The sequence below is a fragment of the Sycon ciliatum genome, chromosome 9 (genome assembly GCF_964019385.1).
Source record: "Sycon ciliatum chromosome 9, ocSycCili1.1, whole genome shotgun sequence".
NCBI lineage: Eukaryota > Metazoa > Porifera > Calcarea > Leucosolenida > Sycettidae > Sycon > Sycon ciliatum.
This window is the reverse complement of record NC_088651.1, coordinates 10,303,424-10,323,995: the sequence shown is the minus strand read 5'-3', so window position 1 is coordinate 10,323,995 and position 20,572 is coordinate 10,303,424. Positions and strand designations below refer to the sequence as shown.

General features: G+C 47.6%; 1 protein-coding gene across 1 annotated transcript; it reads right to left on the bottom strand.

Annotated features, from left to right (window-relative positions):
• Positions 1-12,231: 12,231 nt before the first annotated feature.
• On the bottom strand, positions 12,232-20,558 carry LOC135824945 (sorting nexin-14-like). Its single transcript, XM_065337683.1, has 11 exons — positions 20,522-20,558; positions 18,967-19,036; positions 18,516-18,576; positions 18,186-18,230; positions 17,925-18,018; positions 17,126-17,196; positions 15,467-15,497; positions 14,699-14,763; positions 14,358-14,449; positions 13,571-13,624; positions 12,232-13,093 (listed from the first exon to the last, which is right to left on the bottom strand). Exons 3-11 carry the CDS (start codon positions 18,532-18,534, stop codon positions 13,073-13,075), a joined length of 492 nt encoding a protein of 163 aa, XP_065193755.1. The 5' UTR covers positions 18,535-18,576; positions 18,967-19,036; positions 20,522-20,558; the 3' UTR covers positions 12,232-13,072.
• Between the last annotated feature and the right edge of the window lie 14 nt (positions 20,559-20,572).

The following is a 20,572-nucleotide window of genomic DNA, read 5'->3' as shown; positions in this document are numbered from 1 at the left end:
TGGACATGCCGTCACCCGAGGTTGTCTCACTCTCCGCACCGTCTGGCCTCTTGCTGTCCGGGAGGGCTGGTGGCGAGGACCGTTCATAAGAGCGAGATTTTCCAACAGCCGGTGTCAGTGGAGGTGGCTGGTGTCGCACCCCATTGGCAGCATCCTGGCCAGCTGACTGGGTGGCTGCCTGCAGAACTGACATGGTCCGCTCTGCATTGTCAGCATCCTGGCCAGCTGACTGGGTGCTCGACTCCGATACACTGGGACCCACCGCGTTGTGCGCAGAGGAGTGCTTACGGCCAGCGTCAAACTTCCATGGCCTGCAGTACAGTGGCCGGGGCCAGAATTCCGGGTCAGTCAGGAGATTCACAAGAGATGCATCCACGGCTACTCGTGCTGACACCCGGCCATGTGGAGAGGTATACATACTGCACGTGAGCACTGAGATGGACTGTGGCTCGGGAAGAGCAGCTGCTGTGACTTGAATGTATTCTTTCAGACTGGATTCGGTGCAGGATGTGCTCAGGTTACCAATGTACACCACGGCACGCTTTGTCTGTGGTGGCTCTGCTGCAACTAGCTTCCATGCGTCACTGTGGTTCCGGGGTGTGGTCCGCCGCCGCAAAACTCGTTTGGACACGACCTCCCGGAAACCGTCACTGTCGCATTCAGAAGTACTCAAATTGCTGCTTGTCTCTGCATCAGCAGGAGGGTTCGGGGTGTCAGGCTCCATGTCGACAACTTGCTCGGCATCAGCAGATGTAGCACTGTGCATGTGGTCATTTTGAGTTTTTTCATGTTTTTTGATTTTTTTTGATTTTTTCGAGTTTTCCTTGGCCTTGTTGATCCCAATCGGATGCCTGACGTCTTGAGTAATCTGGGCCAGTTTGCGGACACCAAGCAGTTCGTCTTTCAGATGGCAAATGCTGTCAGTAAGGTCGCTTATCCGAGAGAGCAAGCGGGCCTCCCTGCCTTTGCTCTCCTCAACCTCAGCACGCAGCGCGTCCACAAGAAACTGGAGTTTGTCGTCCATGGCGGAGAGGAGCTCATTACTTCGGGTACTGCTGCCCTGACCACCTGTGCCCCCTGAAGGCACGACTGAATCTTGTTCGCCGTCCGGCATGGCTGTATGCCGCCTGGGCAAACAAGGACCTTCGGGAGACAAAAATACTCAACTTTTCGAAAAATTCAAAAAGTACCGTGCGAGTGATTTCAACCCTGCCGAAAGGCCTGTTGCTAGTCTCTAACTACTACCTAATTAACTACCTACCAGTAACTGCCCCTCTCCAGACCGGCCTGCTGCCGGCTGGCTACACAACCTGCGAAAGCTACGGAGCTCGAAAAAAGGATACTCTCTCTCTCTTCGCACATTCAAGTTACAGGTCCGGACGCTCTCGGGACATGCTGATCGGTGATTGGTGTTTGCTTGTTGATGTATGCGGTATGTTTGAAATACAATCAAGCATTGGTAGGAAGGTCTTGATGGAAAATGCGTACCCTCGTGCGTAGCCCTCGGGTACTCCATGCCCTTGTGTGTACGCTCTCGGGCAAGCCCTCGAGCGTACACACGCGGGCATGAATTTTCCACCAAGCCCTTCCTTCCATGCTTGATTCTATATCCAGTCCAGAGGCCGACAGACAAAGCGAGATACTCCGCAATGTAGTCTTCATGGTCTTCCAAGCTACCGGTACCTGTTTGCCGTGCTCGTACTTTTATCCGTCTCCTCTCCTCTTACAGGGTGCCTCACTTCAAACTCTCCAACTACGGTCTCTTCGCTGCATAAGTTCACTTCACTTCCAAAAAGAAATAATATTATTAGATATAAATGGAATGCACCAAATTTTCGGGCATGGCCCATCTTCAGGGTGAAAAACCATTCAACTAAAGCCAACAAAAACTGAAACGAGTACGGAGTAGATATGCTGTGTGGTGCGGTAGTGCTGGAAATGTTTGTATGTGTGGAGGGTAGCAGCAATGGTGAAAGCTGTCGGGAGAAAGGAAGGGAAGGCACGAGAAGTGTGGTTACCAGCAGCAATGGTGAAGTGTGTTGGTAGAAAGGGAAGGAGCGAAGGAGACAAGTGGAGAGCTGTGTCTGTAAGTGTGAATATGTGTTAGTGCGACATGGAGAATAGAATGCAAAGTATGCAATGACTAAGTAGCTGGATCCATGGGTGTGAAGACAAAGATGACGACAAATACAAATATTTGCTAAGCACTATAATTATAACCAGCTAGCACACATAAACGTCAAATATTATCGTGCCATATATTCGCACCATCACAGTCTACCATGGTCTACCACAATTTACAACACCAACATCTAACACCATAATTAAATTATTTCACACTGTGTCCAGCAGTCTCCAGCCACGATCTTGGACGTCTATCACGAATGAACATTGCTTCACGTATACGACGATTCACAAGGGACGACTGTTTGGCGAGAATTGATGCGTTGGTGGTATTATTATTATTATTTTTGGAAGTGAAGTGAACTTATGCAGCGAAGAGACCGTAGCTGGAGAGTTTGAAGTGAGGTACCCTGTACTGTGTGAGTGGCTGCAATGGAGTCTGCGAGTGCTTAGAAAAGTTTATCCTCTCCTCTTCATGTTTCTTTTCAAATGCGCCCTTGAGCTGCAGTTTCAACTGTTTCCAAGTCGTTGATCTACCGTCTTCCTCCCACAATGTCATCAGCCAACGGCGGGCGCTGCCATCCAGGAACGCTGCCACATATCCCACTGGATCGGCAGGCTGCTAGCTTCTTAGCGCTTCTTCCACCGCAAATAGCCACTCCTTGAATTCCGCCGGCTTGCCAGTGTACGGAGGAGGATCCCGATGGCGAAGCCTTCCATCTGGAATCCTCTCCTTGGGTTGCCAAGCAGCTCGGTGGAGACGACTTGCTATCTTCCAAGTGAGCACACATCCCGAGATGAATGCCAACGCGAAGGCACAGAGCTCCAGGACAGAAACCATCCTCTGCTACCAATGTAATAGATTGCATTAGTAGCTTGAGAGAGAGAGAGAGAGAGAGAGAGAGAGAGAGAGAGAGAGAGAGAGAGAGAGAGAGAGAGAGAGAGAGAGAGAGAGAGAGAGAGAGAGAGAGAGAGAGAGAGAGAGAGAGAGAGAGAGAGAGAGAGAGAGAGAGAGAGAGAGAGAGTTGTTGTGTTTATTTGTTGTTGTGTTTATTTTTAATTCGCAAACCAAACGGGCAGATCTGCCCAATGAAAAGGTGGCGAATGCAGATAGAAAGCAGTAATAAATGAAATTGGGGACTGATGTAATTAGGATAGAGGTGGAGAAAAACTAAGCCAGCTGATCATCAAACAGGACGTCTGGTACTCTAGGTACTAAGGCCAGTAAGTGTGTGCGGGATCATGCTGGCGCGGAACTGGCGGAGCGTGGAGATGGCACGTACATCGCTGGGTAATGTGTTCCACAGCTGGGCGCCCCGGAACGCGAGGCAACCCTTGCCGAACCTGGTGGAAACTGGCGGTTGGCGCAGACCCATGGTGGAGTGCAACCTAGTTGGGCCAGCTGCCGAAGGAACTAGGAGGGCTTGCAGTTCAGAACTTGCGTGCTCATTCCGAGACCTCCAGACCAGAACGATGAACTTCTGCCTGAATATCTCGGATACTCTGTAGGTGTCCAATTGCAGCAGGAGGGTACGCGCGGAGGTGTGATGCGAGAGTCCGAAAACCGCCCTTGCCGCCCGATTCTGCATGACTTGTAGCCGATCCAATTGGTTGGCAGTAAGAAGCGGGGAAAACGCATTGGATCCGTACATCAGGTCAGACATGATGATCGCTTTAAAGTAGAGAACTCGGCTCTGATGAGTCAAGCAGCGACGCAACCTCCATAGTGCTCCGATCCTCTGGGCCAGTCGAGCGGTGCAGCGATCAACATGGGGCGTCCATGACAGATCCGAGTCGAGGAGCACTCCAAGATACCTGGCCGCAGTAACGACAGGAATCGGCGTTTCATGACAGTTTACATTGATCGTATGCTGGGGCTGCTGAGGCTGCCTGTTGGGGTATACAGGGATCACGTGGCTCTTGGCTGCATTCAAAATGAGACCACGGGTCTGCAACCAGTCAGCAAGTGCAGAAACCGAGGCCGATAGCGTAGCAGATACCGTGTCCAGGGATGTGCTGCTGCTGATCAGCGCAATGTCATCGGCAAATTGAACTGATGAAGACTGGTTAGCTATGGTTGGAACTTCGCGGGTGTAGATACTGAAAAGGATCGGTCCTAGAACAGAACCTTGTGGCACGCCACAGGATGGTGCAGAAATGGCACTCTGATCCCGTCCAATACAGATACGCTGAGTACGGCCCGACAGATAGGCGGAAAACCACTTTAGGGCTGTCCCTGTTATGCCGATATCGAATAGGTCCTGGAGTAGCCGTTCATGACGAACCTTGTCGAATGCCTTTGACATATCTAGAAGGCATATGCCAGTACACAAACGCTTGTCCCGTGCACTAAGAATACGATTTAGCATAAGTACCAGGGCATCCTCCGTTGAGTGGCCTGCGCGGAATGCAAACTGAGTCGTGGGGAGGGTACCAGATATGTCCAGAAACTGGGCTAGCTTCTTTTGTACGACTTTCTCCAAGAGTTTTGATAATATGGGAAGTAGGGACACTGGACGGAAGTTAGTGGGAATAGACGGGTCCCCGGCTTTGAACAGCGGGATAACGTGTGCGAGTTTGAAGGCTGTGGGGACAGTGCCATTGACAAGCGAGGCATTAAACAACGTGGCCACGGACGCAGCTAGGATATCGGCACAGCACTTCAGAAGGTGACCAGGTATCCCGTCGCTTCCTGTTGCTTTGGCAGGATTGATTTGTCGGAGAAGCCGTTCTACTTCGCCAAAAGACACTTGGGGCAATTCTGACATTGCAGTCTGAGGCTGTGGACCTTGCGGTAGCGGGATGCTGTGAGGACGGGCATTGTCTGTTACTACTGCCTGGAAGACTGACGAAACTTCTTCAATGGGGCAAGTAGGCTCCACACGCACTCTCTTCCTGTTCGTAACGGAGTTTATGACGTTCCAGAGCTTACGCGGGTTCTGACTGGACGCGGCACATTGCGCTCGGAAGAAATCATTGCGCTTTCGGCGATAGGCATTTCTGGCGCTTGAGCGTGCTTGCTTGAACTGTACGTGAAGCTTCTGGTTTCCCTTATCGCGTAGCCACCGTCGGTGTAGCTGGTTTTTACGTTGGTTGAGCTTGTGGAGCTCTCTGTCGGACCAGGGCGGATGGGATTTGCGGTTGGAGGATACATAGCGGATGGGTGCATGCTTGTCCACGACAGCCAAGAACTTGGTATGCCACGACGCCCACATGGTGTCCACATCCTGCGTGTTAGTAAAATCATCCAGCCCTGCGGAGCTGACATCCCGACGAAATTCACAGAGGTTCACCGACCGAGTATTTCTCTGAGCTCGGACCCGCTCTACTGCCTGAGGTGACACGCTGCGAGAAACCTGAAGGTGCAGGTTAGCCTCAATCCCAAAGTGGTCGCTAATGGTCAAAGGCAGGACGTGGCACTCACTGATGTCTTGACTAGCTGAAAGAATGAGATCGATAGTTGTACCTGATGGGCACGCCGGTGAGATACGAGTCGGAGCATGAACGTGATTAGTGAGGCCGTAGCAGTTGCAAAGTTCGAGAAATTTCCGGGCGATAGGACAAGGTGGGTAGGGGGTTGAAACATTAACGTTAAAATCGCCAATGACTGTGATGCTTGGGTTGTCCACGAAAGCCCTGTGCAGCTGCTCTTCAAAATTCTGCCAGTACAAGATGGGCTCGTCAGGTGGCCGGTAAAAGCACCCAACTAGTTGTCGCCTTCGTCGCCCTTTGACTTCGATCCAGGACGATTCAATGTTAGCGTCGGAAAGCTCTGGGCGCGGTTTTACCTGGAGTCCGGAACGGAAATAAAAGCATACACCGCCACCTCTGCGCACTGGACGATCGTGCCGTATCACACAGTAACCTGGTATATCAATATCACTGTCTGACGTTGTGCTGTCAAGCCAGGTTTCTGCGACGCCAAATATGTCGAAGTTGTATTGCTGTAGGATATCGGCGACCTCAGCTACTTTGTTTCGAAGACTACAAACATTCAAAAAGCCCAGTCTTATGAAGGACTGTGTCAATGGGGTAAGGCGGTGAGCAGGGGCAGAACGGTTATTCTGGGTACAAGAGCCATGAGCACTGGGACCTGGGATGCCAGCGCCAGCCCCAGGGGAGAGATGTTGACTGTGTACACTACTAGTAGTTAACTTGGAGGGGGAAAAGCTGGGTGCTAAGGGATTAAGAGACGCCATTAACATTTAAAAAAGATGCAGCTAAAGAAATTGTGTTCTGATGATCTATCATTACTAGGGAAAAAGGGATCAGCATGGGGATTAAAAGCAAGTGCAGTAAGTATTAACCGTAATTACCTTCATTGCACTAGTAGCTTCCTCTGCGGGCAGCTTCAACTCTCTCTGCCAGCTTCTTGCGCTCACGGTTTGAACACTCCTTAGCCCACGCAATTTGCGGGTCGTTCAAGGCAGAGGCAGGTGGCTCAGTGCGCCCTGATAGGACAGTGGCGGAGAAGGTGTGTTTGCCTGCTGCCAGTCTGAAGCCATCGTCATCAGGAGAGGGGGCTGTCCCGCTGCTCTTTTCTTTGTCTCCAGGTTGGCTGAAAGCCGGCACATGGTTACTGGTATCAGTTGTGCCAGTGCTGGTCCCATTGGCTAAAAGTGCCTGGCGATAGCTGTTGACTGAGGCAGTGTTCAGCCCTGTGTTGCTAGCTGCACCAGTCTCCACACTGACGACAGCTGGTTCCACAGCGGCTTCTGCGGGCTGGGTAGTCACCGTACCCGTATCAGTGGCTGTACTGACGCTGGGAGGGTTTGTACTCGTACCGGTTGTGTTGCGGTGCTGTGCTTGTGGAAGCTGGGAAGCTGTAGACTGTGCCCCACGGTTGGGACATGCTTTAGCCTCGTGGCCACTGTTGTTGCAGCGCCAACATGTTTGCTGTTGGCCGCGGTGCCATACTCGCAGTTTCAACTGACCTACGGTAACCGTAGATGGAACTGGTGATCGGAGGACCAGGCTGAGAACACGGGTGCCAGTACTTATTTCCAATCCCTCAAACAATACTTTTTTCTGTTGAGGCGACCCAACAATTCGGCCGAATTGGCCCAGCGCAGCACACAATTTACTGTTTTGAAGCCCGACAGGGCACCCAAACACATGCAGATGGGTTAAGTCCACCCCGGAAATCTCGCAGAGCACCTGCTTACCGGAAATCCGGATTCCTGCGTCCAGTATCTTTTCCCGCTCAGCAGAACTCTTCACTGTAACAACGCAATGACCAGGCTTGCCCTGGAAGGTCCACCTGGCAGACCTGACATATATCTACCTTACTCTGCTTGAGCGCCTTGGCGTAAAACAAGTGGTCTGCAGAGAGAGAGAGAGAGAGAGAGAGAGAGAGAGAGAGAGAGAGAGAGAGAGAGAGAGAGAGAGAGAGAGAGAGAGAGAGAGAGAGAGAGAGAGAGAGAGAGAGAGAGAGAGAGAGAGAGAGAGAGAGAGAGAGAGAGAGAGAGAGAGAGAGAGGAGAGAGAGAGAGAGAGAGAGAGAGAGAGAGAGAGAGAGAGAGAGAGAGAGAGAGAGAGAGAGAGAGAGAGAGAGAGAGAGAGAGAGAGAGAGAGAGAGAGAGAGAGAGAGAGAGAGAGAGAGAGAGAGAGAGAGAGAGAGAGGAGAGAGAGAGAGAGAGAGAGAGAGAGAGAGAGAGAGAGAGAGAGAGAGAGAGAGAGAGAGAGAGAGAGAGAGAGAGAGAGAGAGAGAGAGAGAGAGAGAGAGAGAGAGAGAGAGAGAGAGAGAGAGAGAGAGAGAGAGAGAGCAGGCTGTGCCGGTCAGTTCAGTGTCCGTAAAATTTGTGTCTAAGGTCCATAGCGCAACTCTGCGTGACCATGAGAGCATTTTGACATACATATTGAGTTGTGGGTTCATGTTTGGATAATTAGAATATCCGGATAAGTAGAAGTTTTTTCCTGGCATTTTGAGGTTCGAAGTATCAGGATTCCACCTGTACAGTGCTGGCACCTGAAATCCGACCCCCTGATCGGTGCGCTCACATCGCAAAGACCCAACACGGGATGGTAAAACTACGAAACAGAGATCGCTAGAATGTGAACCCACCGCTCAGGGGATCGGATTTCAGTTGCCAGCGCTGTAGATCTACGTGCAGTATACCAGTACCCGGTACCCGTGAGGTAGGCCTTGGCGGATACTGCTCGAAAATAGGCATGGGCGGGTAATGCTAGTTATTTGCTGCGATAATGCTAAAGGCAATGCTCATAATAATTATGAGGATATAATGCCACTTATAATGCTCACACTACTCCATAATGCCAGTTTGAAAGTTGGAAAAGTCGATTTAAGAAGGCCGTCTTGGATCAAGGCCAAAGCGTAGAAGAAATTAAACGTCAGGACGAAGCCGGATGGGTTCAGATGCACGATTTTCGAAACTGGACCTAGCCAGCTTCATGCATGACACCGACCGTTGTCGACCGGCAATTATGCTTGTAATGCCAATTTTGCATGCGAACTGGTGTTATAATGCCAGCATTATGCCACCTGGAAAAAAGGGACTATAATGCCAGCCATAATGCAAGTAGCATTACCCGCCCATGCCTACTCGAAAAGGTGGCAGATTCTGCTCGAAAAGCAGTGAAATTGGCAGAACCATACAAACCTTATGGCGGGCAATTCCTCGAATTCTGCTCCATTTCTTTATCCTCAAACCAAACATGCGTGAAACTAATTACTTACCAGAAAAAGTACCGAATTCTGCCAATTTTTCTGCCGCATCATCCTCCAAGCTTGGAAAGTAGCATACCAAGAGAAAAAATAACCTGGGAGTCCCAGGTTATTTTTTCTCTCTTCAACAAAAGTTCAAGCAGGTCTTGGTAACACTATAGCCAGTACAAGCTAGGCTTACTGTGAGTGTGACATACCAGCCTGGGCCAAGCACAGGTCTCACGGTAGGCCTTGCCCTTGCAAGGGCAAGGCCTACCGTGAGGCCTGTGCTTGGCCCAGGCTGGTATGTCACACTCACAGTATTAAAGCCTAGCTTTTAGCTATAGTGTTACCAAGACTTGGAGAGAGAAAAATAACCTGGGACTCCCAGGTTATTTTTCTCTTGGTATGCTACTTTCCAACACGACAGCGCTCAGCCAGGATCAAGCTAAGTGGCTCCCTGAGTCCACCTTTCCCAACTAACATCGGAGTGGTCCAGGGAGACCCGATGTCCCCTATTATGTTCATAACATATGCAGAAGGCACAATGCGCAAGATCAGGGAAAGATGCACAATTCGCTCACCAATGCCTGCTTCGACAACGCAGTACGCTGACGATACTACTCTGCATAACCGAAATGATGACGAGGCGAAGGCTCTTGTTGCTGAGTGTGAACCTACTTCGAAGTATAATAATTAACGAAGACAACCTCAAGCTCAATACACAGAAAACTGAATATGTAGCTTGATGTTACGAGAAACAGCAACGAATGGAGATCAATCAAACTCCTGGGTTCCCTATTGGGCTCTCTGCAGAAGACGTGGGCATGAGAATTTCGAAAGCAAACAGGGCGTTTGGTTCGATTTCTGGGAGACGGCATTCCTTTCAATCCCGACTGTGTATGTTTAACTGCCTCATAATGCCGATCATTCTATACAATTGCGGATTGTGGACTGTGTCCAAATTTAATTGCTGAACGACAAACTGGACAAATGGTAAGTTACTAACGGAGGAAGCTACGCGTACTGCTGCAGATGATTGTCTACCCGCAACGCATCACCAATGCCAATGGCAATAACAACTAAATTTACTAATATACACAAAAACAAAACAATCTCCAGTTAGCGCCACATGTCGGCGACGCAGGCTGCTGTGGTTTGGCCATGTGGTACGAGGGGGTCCAGGATCCGCATCGTTCCAAGCGCTGGAGCTATCCACCAACACAAACGACATAAAAAAAACCCGTGGCCGTCCACCATTGCGGTGGATAGATACGATTCGGCACGCCTACCTGAAGGCAGCGGATCTCTCCGTGCAGAGCGCTCTCCAAGCTGCAGGAGATAGACTATTAGTACCGGTACTAGTACCTTGGCTTGACACTGTTTTATTATTATTATTATGAAATGACCCAAACTGTTGACAGATGCGTCGACTCTGCTCCTGTCTAACAGGTTCAGGGAAGATGCGAGCTGTGTGTACTAATATTATTATTAATATTATGGTGCTAGCGTCCATGCCATATCGCGCCAGGCCATGCACAAAGCCAAAACAGCAAAAGAGCTGTACACGCAACCCTACCCGAGTAAAAATAAAAATGTCAACAACAACAACATCATTTACAATGAAAGAAGAAGAAGAAAAAAAGTAGCAAAAGGTCGGGTTGCGTCAGAGTGGCTATAGTGTGAAGACAAAATCCAAATTTGTTTAGTGATACGAAGTACACTCTCAACTGAGCCGACCCACTAGCTGCCACTCACTACACTCTACTTAATTAATCCTATGCCATGGGCAGTATCACACGGGCGCAAGCAGCTTCAGAGCCGCATCACTCTGACTCAGCTAGCTGACCAGGTCAATCATCTCATTCTGACATGCCTAAAATTCTCCTTGGCTATCCATCCTGATCGGGTCGGCTCAGTTGAGAGTGTACTTCGTTCCTAAACAAAACAAGTTTCGCTAAAAACCGTTCTGTACTGCACAGTTGACACTTTGACGCAATCCGACCTTTTGCTGGCAAGAGTACGCTCCGCCCCCATGATCCAGCAATACTTCGCTTCTTTCTTTTCGTTTTCCGACTTCTAGCGATAGCACGCTACTCGTAGCAGCTAGTCGCTACTTTTAAATTTCTTTTAGTTGTATGCCTTTTGAAATGCGGCGCGGGGCTCAGGTAGATGTACATGTACAAGTAGCTTTGTAGTTTTAGATCTTCCCGATTCTTTTAGAATCGACGGGCTAGCTGGGTCTGGGAGCACACAATCTCGGCTGCTGCCTGGCGAAACCCATAGATCTACGCTTGTCTGATCATGAAAATCTGGAACCGATGACCACACTGTCCAGGTACTTGTACCATTACTGGGTGCATGAGCTTTGCAGCGAAACGAACCGTCATGATCAACGATTACGTCCAGGCTGGAGCCAAGGACAGGCCGCACGATCACGGATTAGTATTGGGTCCAGGGCAGGAGGGTGGACCACTAGTTACTTCCTAGGCGCAGTGTCGGCACAGCTCACCCAAATCAATGGCGCAAGTCGGTATGATCGTGGACTGGAGATACTGAATACCCTGTCTCTTTAGTCTCACCTGGGTATTGGCATTACCATGATTGGCTTGTGCCCGCATTGTGGGCGTGCAAAATGTCGACCCCACAGTGCATTAGAGAAAAAGACGAAGGAACACTACAGACAGTATACTGTTGATGTTCTGCATCTGGCTCCATTCAGGCCACCGTGGAGGAAGATCAAGATGACAAAAAGAAGAAAAAAAGAGCAAAAGGTCGGGTAGCGTCAGAGTGTCAGGGTTTGCATTATCCAAAAGGCCGATACGAAGTACACTCTCAACAGAGCCGACCCTATCAATGCCCTGCAGAGTGCAGTACAATGTACATAACGACGTTACTGACTAGAGCAGTTCTCTTGACAACGACCATGCATGATGAAAAGCCACTACAAAAAGTACTTGTAGATCTACTAATACTAGCAAGAGTACATAAACCGTTTTTTTGGTTTATCATTAAATTTATGACTGACTAGCCGTGCCTCGTGATGCAGCACAGATTATGCATTTATGGTACATGTACACGACTACCAGTAGAGCTGAGTGAGGGGTGAAGGTTGGAACCTGTTTTTTTGTGGGATGAGGTCCGTGCCACTTCTGACTATCAGAGTCTGTAACTGGTCTGAGTGATCACCTTCACTTCCATGCAGCCAGGATGCCACATGATTGCATCGACTGCACCTGGTGTTACGCAATGAGGTCCTGTACTAAATGAACTGAACGGCGGAAGCCAAGCAGCAGTAACAACATGTACGCACAGCCAGACAACAGACCGTCCCAAAAAGGGGCCTTTAGGAGGGCTGGAGATCCTTTCCTTGTACCAAACCTGGCAAAGCTCAGAATAGAACAGAAGATTAAAACACACAATAGGGTCTGACACACCTGATCCAGGCATGCAAGCACTCACCACAAATGCCCTGCCAAAGCAGCTGGACAGGACCACAGAGGCGATCTATTCAGCGATGGTGAAGGTAACATAATTATCAAGTACAAAATGAACAACATCCTGCAACTACACACTGCACCGGAGTGGTGCTAGAAAATAATAGCAAAAATATACGATCAACAATTTAAGAACATGTCAGTAACAATATACTGCTTAAAAAAAGATGGTGTGAAACACGAAATATAATAAAAATCTCAACTCGAAAGTTCCTGGAAAACCATATCCATGGACACACTGTAGTCTATATAAGAATAATCAAAAACCCAACTGAAATAGACATGGGTTGAAGTCCAAACTAAGGGTATGTTCTACATTCAGTGTTCTAAAGATCCAGCTCAGCCTGAATACTATCATCATGATGGATGGTGACTGGAGTGTGTACTAGTAGTGCATGAGAAGTGCCTAAACTAGCCTAAACTAAAGGTAAGCTTTGCAACGCATCACACTGTGCTGTAGTGACGAACAGAGATCTAGAGTAGTGTTGGAAATATCATACGATCAAGACAAGGACAACAACAACACTAAGAACAAGAGAAGCAGCAGCAACATGAGGAGGAGCAGAGGACGACGGTGGTAGTAGCCAATCACTGGCATTGAATGTGGCAATGTAACAAAGGCAAGTAAATCGTTGTGATAGTGAGCGGTAGCGTACAGTTTGTAGGGAAATAATTACTTGAGTACTTGACGCACTGGTGGCATGGTACACGTGAACTGGATATTCGGGAAAAGGTAGGCTATGTGTTGGACACAGATGTATACTGCTGACCGACTGTCCTGTACTGTGCTATGAGCTAGTTGGACTAAGCTGCATCACACAATACAAAAATAGACAGGTGTAGATAACGGAAAATGTCGGTGAAAGGGCACGGCGGTTGGCTACATTCAGTACATTGACTAATCTGAAGATGCATGGATGGCTCGGCATATGTGAGTTACGCTCATCACAGAGACTATCACGGATGTGGACTTAGGAGTGATCAGTTCCCATTTGTTGATGCCTGATATCCCCCGGGCAGATGCTAATTACAGCCGGCGTCTACTTGCGAAGACTACAACTCACTCAGCTACGGGGGTAATCACTGTAGACAATACGCACAGGTGCCTATTCCCTGCTAGCTAAAGGGGAGGAGAGGTAACAGCTGACACTGATATGTAGCCATGTGATACTGACTGTCACACAACTCCTTTCTTTTTAAAATGATGCACTGGCATTACACAGGACAGAGAGTTGTCCAGCGGTAGTGGAAGCAAGCAGAAGCTGATCTCAGCTACATGTACTTACGGTTATTTCCGGGAATAGCTCTTCAACGACAATGTCAAGTAGTGGATATACCAGCTATGCGCATAGTGAAAGGAACACACAAACCAACACACAAACCAACACACAGACCAACACACAGACCAACACACAGACCAACACACAGACCAACACACATGCATGCACACAACTGTTACGTACGATTATAATATCAATTACATTTACATACCATACTAGTGAGTGACGTGTCAACAGACTTCACAATAATAATATTATTCACTTCCTATTGTACAATATACATGTAGGCACACTGGTGCAGGTTCCACAAGCATGGTTCTCCAACTAAAGTCTAGCGTTGTCACCTGAGACGTGTTGCCATGTACTACTGAAACAAATCACAAACCATGGTCAAAAGTCTCAAAACATCCTAAACTTTTGCCATCTTATACAATGCGACAACAATGAGCAGTTATGGTTCTTGATGTATGGGCAATTCTATTTTCCATTGCCAATTGCATGGACATTGTATTCCTGGTGCATACGCAATGTATTAGAAATTTCATTCCACAGCTGGGGTGAGAGTCAGTCAGAATGATCTATCCGCATCCGTAGGAAATGCAGTGTGTGCGTGTCTCCAAGCACTCGCTTCCTCTAGGCTTGTAGCGTTAAGGGAGGAGAGAGAGAGAGAGAGAGAGAGAGAGAGAGAGAGAGAGAGAGAGAGAGAGAGAGAGAGAGAGAGAGAGAGAGAGGGAGAGAGAGGGAGAGAGCACAGGAAAAATACAGTGTGCCATTTCAAATGACAGTAACTGACCAGTTTGTTCATTCGTTTGCTCTGCAGGATGTCAATAAGCTCCTTAAAGCCGTCATGGAACTTATCCTTGCCCAGGACAGCACCGATCACACCTGCCAATGCATACCACACATACCACACATACCATGGACGCATGCACATACATGCGCGCACACGCGCGCATGCGCGCACACACACATACATACACACATACATACATACATACATACGAGTATATTTAGTACACTTAGAGACTTTAGCTCTGGAATCATCTGAAGTTATGTGCAAGGTATTCATTGGTTTGAGGGAAAGACGCAAAATATGTGCAAGACATCAACTTTCATCCAACAAATAAGACATACCTGGAAAGAAGTCAACAAGATCATGAATGGCTTTTTCTCTCCTCTCAGCCTTCTGTTCATCGTTCCTGTAAAATTATTCAGCAGGAGAAACGAGTACAAGAAAAAGCAGACAGTGACAGATAAGGTAGCTAGGAACACTTAGGCCATGAACATTTACAGAAGAAGTGCTGTTTTCTTGTCCTAGGTTGCTCCTAGGTTGACCCCCGCAATAATATTCATAAGGGGGGGGATACTGAACTCATGCATTTTGTTGTACTTACGGCCACTTGAAAGCACTTGCAGAAAAAGGGAAAATTCACAAACTTTGAGGCCCCTCAAGTACAACAAAATGCATCAGTACCTCCCATGCGAATATAATAGTCGCTCAAACAGTCACAGGTCAATCGCACAGTAGATGAATCAAGGGGATACCAGGTGTGTAGCCCGCATGGGGCACGTGGGGGGGGGGCACTTGGGGGGGGGGGGGGCAAGTGCCCCCCCCCCCCCAAATTTCGACATAGGTTCAGCATGCACATAATGACCATGAATGATATGCACCTGCCATCCTACACATCATATGCAGCTGTGCACCCCCCTGAAAGGGAGACCAGCTATGCCCCTGGGGTACGCTGCCCGTCACCAAGCAGCAAAAGGGATACCGTTCATACGCGTGGGCAGCACGCGGCAGGGTAGGAGAACAGCTTAACCTGCAGTGCACAATGTTGAGAGCGATCATCTCTAGCAGAATCTGCCCATCGCAGTCAATGCCTGGATTCACAGTTCACTTACCTTTCAGGACTGTCGTCCTCAAAAACGGTTTCTACACAAACAATAGGAAAAACAGCAGAGCAAGCACCAGAGACCGCTTCAACACCTTTAATTCACTGCATGACAGTATGCGTGGTGACAATGCTACATGCTACATGATGCATGCTACAAGCTACATGTACTTCAAAGTACAGTCTGTATCGCCTATAAGGTTGGCGGCTATAGTAATATACCGGATATAGTGATCAATTTCTCAAATTCATTTTCATTTACCATAACTAAGTATACACAGTTATCGCGTATAGTAATAATCGTCTATAGTAATATATCGCCTATAGTGATAACATTCTTATTTCAAAAGACCTCTATTGCATTATTTTTGCATCGATTATAGTGATTGATGTAAAATCAAGTGGTGTCAGAGGAGAACAGGGTGTTACTTCTTCGTGAAGAACTAACTTGTCCAGTGTTGTTTGGTGAGTTCTGCTTGTAAATGTTGCCAAATATGCCTCAATCGTGAGGAAATGCTGATAGCCAGCTATGCAGTGCGTATGTGCACGACGCCCTGAGTCGTTTGACACCCTTTTGTGTCCAGGCTAACCACATCTATGATAGTTTCAATAGTTTGTGTATATGTCAGTTATAGTAGTCCTCAATGCTGCTTTTCTAATTCTCACTATGATTAGCATGCAATGTACTACCCGAAGTACTGAATTTACTTCTTTTGTACTAATGTATCTTCTACCTCTTCTCCCATACGAACATACTTTCTCATTTTCCATACTTACTTAGGAGACTCCCTTCGATAGGCATCTATTTGCCTCTGGAGGATCCGTGAAATAAAAATCAATCAGAAACACCCCACTCGCATACATTGCATGCAGTATCGGTCATAGTGATATATCGCTTATAGTGATAACATGCTCAAAATCAAACACCAACGCTATAGGCGATACTGACTGTAGCTAAAAGCATATTCATCATTACTTCCTTCTCATCAATCAAGTGCCTGGTGCTGCTGTGGGGAAACCCCCTAGTGTTCCCCAATCAATGTCATCAAGAGTAGTACTGTACATTGAGTGCAAGGTGAGGTTCAAGGTTTCTTGGGAACTTTTCACATTCCAAGCTTCGCAATCTCGAGTGTCAAAAGCCGTATTGTCTAAAGCCAGAAGTGAAAATCTACTCCAAAAGCAAACCATACAGTATCCAAGGTGACTAAACCCTGCTGAAGTGCTGAAGTGCCCTGTATGCAGTCGCACCATGCAGGTCTGTATGATTTAAGTTGTATGTGATAAATCAACATCACCAGGAAAATTGACAAACTTGACGTTAACACAAACTTCCGCCATGGGTCAGACTAGCCGAGGAAGTGCACACTCTTATACAGTGGTTTCACATCTGTGTTGTCATGCAACCAAATTAGTATAGAATGTATGGCATGTGGACAGTGGAACAAACATGGCCAACATCATGTGACCCGTACATGCAACGGTTGACTGGAGTTGGAACCAACATGGCTGTCCCGTATAGTATTATTGTGATAGATGTGAGACCATTCCATTGATGTAGTTTTGATGTGCGGCATTGCGCATTGGGCATTGAACATTGAACAATGCTCACATTGAACAATGAGCATGGAACATCAAAATTTGAACATTGAGCACAAAACATTGAACTTACCAATGAACAGGTCGATCAAGTCGATGACTGTGGCATCTGCCTTCAGAATCTCAACCTTGCCGAGAAGAAACCTGCATGGCATCGGAACACATGGGGATTTCCAGTGGACACGCGTTACACCACGTTCAATAGGAATCGGTTCTCAGGCTCCGAGTGAGCTCCGGAGGGGTGGCACGGTCCCCAGGTCGAGTCCCCAGGTCAGCCACAGGGCCAATCACTACTACCCCATGTGATGTCCAATGTCAGCATCATAAGAGGATGCATCTCTAGCTCTATGCAGTATGGCTGCTTGTTTTAGCACCACAACCTGCTGGCAACAGATATCCCGCTAGCATGGTAGTCCTCACGAGACAAGAGCAGCAGTTCACGAGGTATAGACTCCCCGGGACGTGAGCACTGTATGAAGGTAGACTAGTGATACCTCCACACAGTTAGTGCACACTGGTCATTCTATGAGCACTGGGAATTTTTAAGAAACTGGTACGGCCATAGCCGTAGCCACCACACCAGCAGCGGCAGTTCTGGTTCTCTTAGTTAGTGCCTACATGAATTCTCAACATACTATGCATTCCAAGCAAAAACACCCCTCATACTATGATGTATAGCGGTACTCGGAAAGATATCCATTTAGAAAAACACTTCTCAAAACCTCGCCATTTGCTAACCCTTCCTTCAAACAAGATGAAAAGAATTGCACGCTAGCAAGAAAATGATGTTGAGACGCAAACCTTTCCGGCAAGCTACTACAGAGTATACGGAGGAGAGAAATGCAGACAACACAGCTACAGCCAATACATACGTGTCAAGATAGGCGTCGAGAGTCTTGTGCCCTACTATCTTGCCACAGAAGAGCGCAATAAGCAGCCATCTCGGCGGGTGGAACAAATTGTCCACTGCATGAACAAAGACAGTCCAACAGCAGAGATAGTCACAGCCCCAACACCATCCAACAAAGTAAAACGCCAAATGTAGCCATTTTCGAGCTTACATGGTGACCTAACACTGCAATCTTACATAGCAGTAACATTTCAGACATAAGAGCACTGACCCCACTACTTACTCATATAAATGATGACATCAAATAATCCATCAAACGGCATCACACCTGCGCAAGAACAACACCAGACACACATACATGTGCATGTACAGTACACACTTTATAGCCTGCCTACTCTTGGGCAACCTGCTCTTGAGCATAGAAGATGGGATGCACAGCTCAGGGAAGCCAGCAAAACTTCCAGGGTTTCCAAAACAACCATAGAGAAGTCATTCACATTCCCGTTAGTCCTGGTCTACTCCATCACACCCACACTGGATGCATGGAGACACTGGGACCGGAACTACTAGCAAGGCATGTGCACGCCAGAGGCCTGTGAACCGTGTGACTCACCGGCTTTGCGCAGGGGCATGCTCCAGTACTGCCTGTCAACAGGAACCGCGTACTCAGCACTCTGCGCAACAGCACACAAGATGAAGTGAAAACAAACACGGCACGTTTATTTACATTTTAACAAATAAGCACACCGCCTTCGAGGGCACCCTGCAGCAAGGCAGAGATGAGACATATTATGGCATGAGTGGGGAAAAGGCAGGGACAGCTTTGCCGACCATATGGTTTCAGCTTCATTGCAACCCACTGTTCATAAATTAAATATATTCAAATGCATTGACGGTACAAGGAGCCAAGTCATAGGACTTGAAAACTCAACCAGCTCACGTGGAAGTAACTGCAAACACCAACACTGTCTGGAATTACTATGTGAATACTTGGTGCAAACAAAGTGACCATGCACATGACCAGTGGAGCCAGTAGCCAATATCTATCTACACATATCCCTGACCTGCTTGAACTCCTCCGCAATCTTCTCAACATCTTCACGCTCCTTCTGAAGCTTCTGAAGCTCCTCAGGACTGAAAGTGGGAAAGCAAAGACAAAAGCAAACATTTCTATCAAAGGAGAAAAGGCCAATATCAAGCAAAAACAATGCTAAACCGGTGTGGTGGCAGCGGTGGTGGTGATGGAAAGGTGAATTCATGTACTTCGAAGTGCAGTGCGTAGCGGTTATAGCGTGGTCGTGTAAAAGAATATACTGCCTACAAGAATGAACTCTCATGTTTTCATAATCATAACATGGATTTCATGTGCACATTTATTCTTACAAGCAATTTTATCGGACAGTAGAATATATCCAGTGTTGCCACATCATTATAGCCAAATATCAGTAGGATAAAAAAACAAAATGCATCATCCGGGGGCTTCGCCCCGGACCCCCTCCCCTATATAGCGACCTCAATACACACACACGCGCACGGCACTGATAAGAAAAAAATAAACTTTTTTGCGTGAGACTCAGGCTGAGTTTGCCGATTTTTCCCCAGACAGATGATGATTTCGCTTAGCGCCTTAGGAGAGAGCTATGGAAACACGCGTAATGAGCAGTAAGAGCCAAAAATCTGGATCATGACTTCTAAACCACGCATAAGGTCAAACTTGGACACTTTCATGGCTCTTGTCGGCAGGAGAAGGTCAATTGTCGGCAGGTCGTGACATGCCTCAAAAATCGGCAGGCTACTGACATGTCGGCAGGTGTGGCAACATAGTATATCGGTCCTAAGAATGGAATCTGTGTAGCGAAACATGCCAGATCAGTACAAAGTATATCGCCTGTAGTAATAACATCCGTCCAAAGCAGTTCTGATCTGACTCGCGTTGGGTCGTAGTGCTGCAGGTTCAACTATTGTGGTCATGTAACTCATGTTGCATAGCCACATGGTAAACCTATCTGACTGTGACCAGCCGCATGCACAATAGCACTACCTTGCATGTACGATGATCTTCCTGCCTCTGCGCACATGCACATGATATGTCACACTTGATTTATCGTGTGTAAGAAATATCGGAAATAAGAATAGAAAGTCGTTTTCAAACACCCACATGCTATAACCGATACCTACTGTATAAGCAGAAAATTTCGTCGGTCAATAATTTCGTCCAACTCCAAAGAAAGGGAGTTCGTCCGGTTGTAAATTTCGTCCATGGATCATAAGAGTGTATTGAAAAGCTGGACAAATCAATATTAGTCCGGCATTTAATTTAGTCCAACAGCTCGTTGGACGAAAAAGACGAAATTAAATTCCGGACGAATATTTCTGCTTGTACAGTACTGTACATGTATGTCTTTTTGCTGCAAGGGCCCTGATACGATGATCAGAACAGCGGGTGATATAAAGTCTCCAAGTATGGCGATGGAAAATCCATGCTCCATGATCCAAATCCATTTGTGTGCATAGTGACACCATAAGAATGCATACCCTAGGTGAGCTAGAAAACAACTTCCAGGGATGATACAACGCAACACTGCTCGTCACAGAAACACTATTCAAGTGTGAACTGACCTGTGCTCCGGAACGGGCGAGAATGTTGAGTTAAGAAATGTGCCCAGGAAA

Excerpts from the sequence above, each read along its gene's own strand:
- LOC135824945 (XM_065337683.1), bottom strand. Across the intron at positions 14,450-14,698 it reads TCTTGTTGACTTCTTTCCAG|GTGTGATCGGTGCTGTCCTG; the intron begins GTATGTCTTATT and ends ATGCATTGGCAG. Across the intron at positions 13,094-13,570 it reads AGCTATTCCCGGAAATAACC|CTTAGTCCAACTAGCTCATA; the intron begins GTAAGTACATGT and ends TGTGTGATGCAG.